The 8,164-nt window shown below is 38.2% G+C and overlaps 1 protein-coding gene across 1 annotated transcript; it reads right to left on the reverse strand.

Moving 5' to 3' along the window:
• Nucleotides 1-4,327: 4,327 nt before the first annotated feature.
• LOC108758258 (uncharacterized) lies at nt 4,328-5,081 on the reverse strand. Its single transcript, XM_018503125.1, has 3 exons — nt 4,908-5,081; nt 4,748-4,846; nt 4,328-4,639 (listed from the first exon to the last, which is right to left on the reverse strand). The coding sequence occupies exons 1-3, from the start codon at nt 5,079-5,081 to the stop codon at nt 4,328-4,330; spliced, it is 585 nt and encodes a 194-aa protein (XP_018358627.1).
• Nucleotides 5,082-8,164: the final 3,083 nt, after the last annotated feature.

An 8,164-nucleotide genomic window follows, 5' to 3' on the forward strand; every position in this document is an offset into this window, starting at 1 on the left:
TCTTCGCGATTATTAAATGGCTAGTTCTAATGTTCATCGTTTCCCGTTTTTTAGCGGTGCAATCTACGTGTTTTTAGCGCATTTTCTATTAGTTCTTTATTTTATGAGTCGCGCAGGCGCTGTGCGCGCAATGTTCGTTGGCAACGGCAACGGTAGCATATGCTATAGGTTCTCGCGGCACGTATTATATCATTTGCTATACTGTGCGCTCGCGTTTGCTTGGTAAACGGCTGGAGTGCTATAGTGTAGCGCGCCGGACGTTACAGTAGGAATAAGCGGAATTTCGAAGGAACACTGGGATAAACGAGTGAGAATGTTGCCCGGTGATGACATTTCTAATTTCGTCGGGATCGAAATATTTGGGCCCGATCGTAAAGGTGCCCTCAGGGGGAAGTTCGGTAGAGCGTGGGAATCGTTTTATGAATGACTAAAATGAGTCACTGTCTTGTATAAGGAAGTAGGATCTTGGTGGTGGAGGAGGAATTTCTTCTAGGAATTCCACGCTATCCGTGGAGCTTGAATTTCTCTAGGAGAAACTGGGATCGAAATGATGAATCGGGTGTGGATGAAGGGGTATCTAAGAAGATTCTTAAGATCAAGACGTCTGATAACGCGGGAGAACCAGGTACTTGGGCAGGGGATAGTACACGGGGAGGTGGAGAGGGTAAGCGGGAAGGTGACCGGGGACCCGCTACTATAAGCAACGCCCGAACTTGGAGACTGCGATCCTGCTGATGCCTGCGGAGCCGGTGGTGAAGATGGTGAACGTCCGCAGCAAGGTCTGCTGGATTTTGAAAATTGTTCGAGTTCTCAAAGAACTCGGCGTATGCCTCATCCAGAAGTCTCCAAATAAGCCCGACTCCGAGGCCACCTCTGTACGGGTGGTTGGTTTTTCAGCGTGGTACTATGGTTATCGGATATGTTAAATTATTCGCGGTACATATAAAGAAAAAAGGGGACTTACTGTTTCGGTGACTTTGTCTCCTGACTGTTTTGCTGACCTTGTCTCTTTGAGATGAACGTCCGATCTCAGTGGGATTCATTGATGTCCTGGATTTCATTTGTGCACAGACTCTAAGTCCAAATGTATTGAAGCGCAACGGGAGCTTCAGAGATTTGCGATTTAAGAACTGTATATACTTATATAAGACGAAACTTTGTATATATATGATTGACAGAATAATGAGGAACAAAATGACTGACGAGTATAACTGAGAAAATAAGAGGCAAAATTAGAGCAAAGAGACAAAATAAGACAGCTAGTCTCGCGGTACCACGGTTTATATATGAGTCCTTTGGTGGTTTTTTGATGGGATATGTTAGGTTGGAAAATCGAAGATTGGGGTTAGTGGGATTTTTCCGCTCTTGGTAGAAAATTTGTTTTCCGAGTTATTACTGGGGAACTAATTCTAAAATTGCTCCGCCCGCATTACAAGTTTTAATCTCTTGAAAACTTATTGGTGACACGTCATCACCTTATCTAAGGGTTTTGGATTTACAGTAACCTATTGGCGGGTTTAGTTTAACCTTCTTCATTTTCGAAGAGAGAGCATCTTACTCATCGTCCGTCCCTTCCGAACGATTTGATTATAATTTACCAGAATTTTCATATTTCCTTTTTTCAATTAACGGTTTCTCTTTTATTAGTAGAACGTGTGTTTTCTCGTCTAGATATTATTTGCTTAAATTTTACGATCAACAATCTAGAAAAAAAAACAAAAATATTAATAGCTACGCTTTGTCATCTTGGATTTATTTTACCAACTTCTTGTTGTTGATCAGGAAGCGCCCTTCAATTTGATTTTACAAGGGAAGTATAGGTTTTTATTTATACAGGATCCCTGATCCGTATTTAAATTTTGTATTTGCTAAATCCCGATCATGTTTAAACAGGATTTTCTCTATTTGATTCGTAATCTTTGTCATAAATTTTATTGCCGTAGCCCAGGCGAATCTGAGTATGTTTTTGCTTATTTTTCCAATAACGCTGGAAAATTTTCTAATAAAACGTTCTTTGAATATTGTCACGATTGCCGATCGGTGACCATTAACGCTCGAGTTTTTGTTCGCGCTTTGCCCTAACATTATTTTGTCGAATGTTCGCGAAACGAAGAAATTGTAGAGTCCACTGGACGTAACAGTTCAAAAAGAAGTTGAGTGCTCTATAGCGGTCGTAGCAATAGCAGTAGATTGGAATTCAGGAATATCTTGCTTTATTATAACGAGCACTAGGCCAATACGTCTTGCTGAGTTTTAGTCATGGAGGGTTCAATCACCAAAGCTCCAATTGAGGTAGCGAAACTGGAGAAACGCTTCTTGAAAGGTGATCAGCCGGATCATCTTGAACAAAAATATTAATTAAGAACAGCTTCAAGCCAAAAAATCATGCATGTCATAGAATATAATAAAAATGTTTGAAAATAAACAGTAATTTATTCAATAAATTAAAAAGAAATTCAAACACATACATATAAAATAACTAACGTTTCGACCCCTCTTAGGTCATTCTCAAAGTTAAAATTTGAATAGAAAAAAAAATGTATCATCTTGATTGCCAATATGATGCCCCAACCTTGCACGGTGATTAATTGATGATTTCTCGAACGCGGCTGGAAACAAATGGAGCCCAAGTCCAACTAGATGACTGCAGCCAAGCGAGAGCGATGGTGGAGATAGTCCACAAATGTACAGTATGAAATTTATGAGTTAGTCATTTTAAAATCTTATAAATGATCTGTTCTATTAAGTATACAACTTTGCTTCCGCCGTTTTCCTAGATGGCTTTAGCGGAAAGTGGTCGTCGAAATAAATAGATCATAGACGTCATTCAATAAACTTGGGAATCTGTCAACATAGCCCCATAGAAACATTAGTCTATTTGTGTCTGCATCATAAAGTTATTCTCGATTGAAAATGTCAGTTTACGAGTCAAATTCTCGTCATTTGCGGGAGGTTTTAATTTTCTGCTTCAATATGAAGAAATCTACGGCTGAGACTCATCGAATGCTCTCAAATACTTATGGTGAGGCCACTATTAGTGAAAGAACGTGTCGTCAGTGGTTTCAAAGCTCCAAGAATGGTGATTTTGACGTTGAAGACCGACATAGCGATGAAAGAGAGAAGGTTTCGAAGATGCAGAATTGGAGGCATTACTTATCAAGACTCGTGTCAAAATCAAGAAGAATTGACATGATCATTGGGAGTGACTCAAAAAGCCATTTCAAAACGATTCAAAGCCATGGGAATGATTCAGAAGCAAGGAAATTGGGTGCCGTACGAGTTGAAGCCGAGAGATGTTGAACGGCGTTTGTTTGCTTGTGAACAGCTACTTGAAAGGCAAAGACGGAAGGAATTTCTGCATCGCATTGTGATTGGAGACGAAAAATGGGTTCATTACGATAATCCCAAGCGCAGAAAATCATGGGGAGTTCCCGGCCATGCTTCCACGTCGACGGCCAAACCGAATATTCACGGCTCCAAGGTCATGCTCTGTATTTGGTGGACCAGCTCGGCGTAGTGTATTATGAGCTGTTAAAACGGACTGAAACAATCACAGGCGATCGGTATCGAACGCAATTGATGCGTTTGAGCCGAGCATTGAAAGACAATCGGCCGCAATACAACGAGAGACACGATAAAGTGATTTTGCAGCATGACAATGCTCGACCCCATGTTGCGAAAGTGGTCAAGACATACTTGGAAACGTTGAAATGGGAAGTCCTACCCCCATCCGCCGTATTCTCCAGACGTTGCTCCCTCTGACTATCACTTGTTTCGATCAATGGCACACGGCCTGGCTGACCAGCACTTCCGGTCTTATGAAGAAGTAAAAAATTGGTTCGATTCGTGGATCGCCTCAAAAGATGACAAGTTTTTTCGACGCGGGATTCGTCCAATAGAAAAGCTCGCCGTGATATGATTGTCTTTTAAAATTTGTAACTTAGCTTCATAGCGTCTCCATTTAGTAATTACATGCAATGGGAGAGATTCGTCTCAATCTAGCCTAAGACGCCAAAGATCCCGTATGATGATTTTCGCAATAATTGTGGCGGGACCAAGTAATTCAAGGGAGTCGAATATTAAATCGGTTCTTCATAATGTGGTTCTTTTAATTGTACGTTGCCAGAGGTAACAAACAGACGATGCTTGAGAATTTAAACGATCGGTGTTGCAGTTCCAAACGAGGCGTCTCAATGTCCACGTTTCGCATTCCTCGTCGCAGGACAATATGAACTTTTTTTCAGCAAGTATAGGTTGATTGTATAGATTGAAGTAGTGATGTGTTGGAGGACCATTTTCGCATTTCAAAGCGACCCTTTAAAAGCAGCTAGGATATTTCAGTCTTGATAGCTAATGCTTTTTGTAAAGTATCCGCGCCAATCACCAGATCATCGACATAGAAGACATTAGCACTGTTTTGGCACCAATGAACCTTTAAGCTGTTTTCCTCCGCTAATTTTCCGAGGAATTGGATTGCTAAGAATGCAGCAGAGGCCGTACCATATGTAACAGTAAGATGCTCGGGGGTTCGAATAGGTTTATTCACAGAGTCGCGCCAAAGAATGTGCTGAAGCGAGGTTTGATCGGAATTGATTAGCATCTGTCGGTACATCTGCTTGATGTGCGCTGTCAGGGCATGCTTAAACGGAATATCATTAATATGAAAGAACATATCGGCTTGGATAGTAGGGCCGACTAGTAGTGCATTTTTAGTTTAAAGGTTGATGACCCACAAGAGCCGTCGAACCCTGAGCTTAGTGGTAGTGCTTGTTTCTTTGTACATCGCATGTGGCAGGTAATAAGTTTTGTTAGTAGATTCCAAAGGACATGTTACCTCGCATATGTCCTAGTTGTATATATTTTTACATGAATTGTTTGTATTCCACGTACATTTTTGGAGAGTTTACATGACGCCTTTTTAGAGGTTTAAAGCGTCGCATGGCTATCTCTTTGGAGTCTCCAAGTTGCATCAGTTTGTCCGGTTTGAAAGGCAATTGAACTACAAAGCGTCCTTCATCGCTGCGCTTTGCAATATCTTTGAATAGACGCCCGCAGGTTTGCTCTTCTGGGGAGGATGTCATCTGATCATCTTCTCAAAATCGGCAGAGGGCTCGATTAAAATTTTCTGTCACAGTCAGGCAATTAACAGCCGAGAGTGAAGCCGTTGTGCTTATGATTGTTGTCGGACCAAATATGATCCACTTTAAGAATGTTTTTTGCAAGGTAGACTGATCGCTAGAAACTCGAATTTGGTCAGCGCATATAAACCTCCAAAATAATTCCGCACCGATTAACATGTCAATTAATAAATATTTTAAACAAGGACTCTCTCTTCTTAAAATAACAAAAAATAACCTAAAAGTGGACTAATGAGAGTCAGCGCGAGCGAAGGTGCGCAATAAATCTTCACAAATAAAATTTGTTACTTCATATGATGTGTTGATCTCATCTTTATTTAAAATATTGACATCTTGAACATTTCGATTCTCTTTGGAATCTTCATCAGCAAATTTCTTAACCAAATGAAACTTCAACAATCGTCCGATGTAGATCACGATCGCAGATTGCCAAAACTGTAGTGTTATCTGTTTTAAATTTATTTATATAAGATATTTGAATTCAACCATTAAAATAACGAGTAACTCACCCACACGATCGCCAAATCTCATCATGAAACCATGGATAATATATTAATATTCACACTAAACTCAAATAACATTTTATAATACAATCGATGTAGCTTTGTTCAAACTTCGTCCATTCTATCTGGAGTGACGAGTATGTTTAATGAAATTTTAAAATTGACATAGGTCGCATTAACGATAAACATTAAGTCATAATAAATATAAAATATAAAGACAGTATATTCTTATTACTTAGCTGATCTTAACCTATCTGACGTATGTAACATATTTAACATATATAATGTTCAGTCATAGGTACAATAAATATACGAACAGTAAATTATTGTTGTAGTTTGAAACGAATTTTTAATACCAAAGTTTAAGCGTCAAAATTAAAATCTGGATTTAGCAGTCAAAATTTTAAACGTGTCAAATTATTATGCTCAACATTATGTAGCAATTTATAATTCACCCTCGTCAAAATTGCAATTAATTAAATATATAGATTAATCAATAACGATAAAAAAATGTGTATATATATATATATATATATAATAAATAATTACAAAAATTAATTAAACAACAGAATGTTACAAATATAAATTAATAATTGAATTTGTGAGTGAAAAAGAAAACTGAAATATACAATTCAAAATTTTAAAAAGGTCGTCTTACTACTTTACACACATTTATGAGATAAATTTATGTATTATTGAAAGTCTTAAACTAAGCATTACGTCATATCATTTAGCATGGATGCATAAGTATGATGTAGTCCATCTATGTCCGATCGTAGATTCAATCCATTTTTCTGCATATGAATATGTACTTTCTCTGATATATTAGTCGCTTATTTAATATTCTTTCCGAATCCAGTATTTTGACGTTCTCCCAATCAAATTCGTGATTGTATTCCAATCTGTGATCCGTGATAACAGATTGACTATTCGTATTCCAAATTCCAATTTATGTGATTGCGATGTTCTGCAATCCTTGTACATAATTTCCTACTTATTTGACCTACATATGTTGCATCGCAATCTTCGCACTCAATTTTGTATACCACATTTTTATTCGAATTCTTTGAGAGAACGTCTTTTTGAACTTTTATAAATTTATTTAATTTATTATTACTGTAAAATACTGGTTTTATGTTTTCGTTCCTACAAATAGTTACAAATTTTTTCGAATTTAACTAATCATATGGTATCAAGAACCATAGAATCCTTTCTAAATTATTATCGTCCCTAGAATTATTCAGTTCAGTCTCCACAGAAATGCGTTTAGAGAATAAATATTTTAATCTTGTGGATATTGTTTCAAAAACAAAATCCACGGGATAATCATTTTTTAATAATGTTTTAATTATTAACCTGATGTTTTTTTGATGATACTTAGGATCTGAAAGTAGTACCGCTCTGTCAATCATACCCATCGCTATGCCTTTTTTATGAGTCATGGGGTGTGCAGATAAATAATTCAAGTATCTACCTAAAAACGTTGGTTTGTGATACCAGTCAAATTCTAAACCATTTCCATTTTTAATAATACTTATGTCTAAAAAATTTATTTTATCACCCCTCATCTCCAACGTAAACTATAGTCTATTATGAAATGAATTGAACTCTGCTACAACAGATTCGATTAAGTCAGAAGGGACTGCTGTAACAATATCTAACATAAAACGGTAAATCTATACCTATAACCTTAAGCGCCTCTGTCTCCAAATCACGCTGTACAAGGTCCGCAATGATAGGAGAGAGAGGCGACCCCATCGGAGTCCCGTGATTTTGTTTATAAATCTCGTCATTAAAGCTAAAAACCGTCGAGTTTAATATTAATGTAATTGCTTTCATAAATTCCTCCCTCGGGATACTTGTCGCTACTTAAAAAAAATCCCATCTTTTATCTACACTTGATATAGCTAATTCTATCGGCACATTTGTAAACAGAGAAACCACATCTAAAGATATTAAGGAGTAATTATCAGGAATCCGCATGTTTCTCAGTTTATTATTATGTGAAAGCTATTCTCAATTTTACTAATTGGTCTCTCCACATTATTGGATATTATGTCATGCAAAAAGGCAGCCAAAGAATATGCCGGACTATCTATAGATGATATAATAATCCTGAATGTATTGCTCGGTTTATGCACTTTCGGCAAAGCATAGCACCTCGGTAGGATTCCATCCAGTGATGCACATTTGGCTCCCCGGCAACACGGAATCCAGCCCCACCACTTTTACCCTCACCTACCGGCATCAAGTCGGCCGCGAGAGCGAGCGAGGCAGCGAGAGGCAGCGCCCATCCTTTTCGCTCTACCAGTAAATCGTAAACACATGCGGGTATTAAAGCGAAAAGGACGGCAACTCTATCTCGCTGTCTCGCTTTCTCTGCTAGTCGCTCGTTACAAGCGACCGAAAACCGAAAATGTACCTTCTCGGCCGCTCGGCGTATTCTTATACAGGGTATCTCGATCTTTTTTGCCAATCACTTTTGTATTCATAGAGCGGATTAAACTGAGTCGAAAAGTCCTC

Source organism: Trachymyrmex cornetzi, unplaced genomic scaffold (genome assembly GCF_001594075.2).
Source record: "Trachymyrmex cornetzi isolate Tcor2-1 unplaced genomic scaffold, Tcor1.1 scaffold1557, whole genome shotgun sequence".
Lineage (NCBI taxonomy): Eukaryota > Metazoa > Arthropoda > Insecta > Hymenoptera > Formicidae > Trachymyrmex > Trachymyrmex cornetzi.

What these genes read in the sequence shown, in the direction of transcription:
- LOC108758258 (XM_018503125.1), bottom strand. Translation starts at nt 5,081, where the DNA reads ATGACATCCTCCCCAGAAGAGCAAACCTGCGGGCGTCTATTCAAAGAT. An exon ending in AACCTCTAAAAAGGCGTCAT is followed by an intron (nt 4,847 to 4,907) that starts GTAAACTCTCCA and finishes ATATACAACTAG; the next exon opens with GACATATGCGAGGTAACATG. An exon ending in GCACTACCACTAAGCTCAGG is followed by an intron (nt 4,640 to 4,747) that starts GTTCGACGGCTC and finishes ATTCCGTTTAAG; the next exon opens with CATGCCCTGACAGCGCACAT.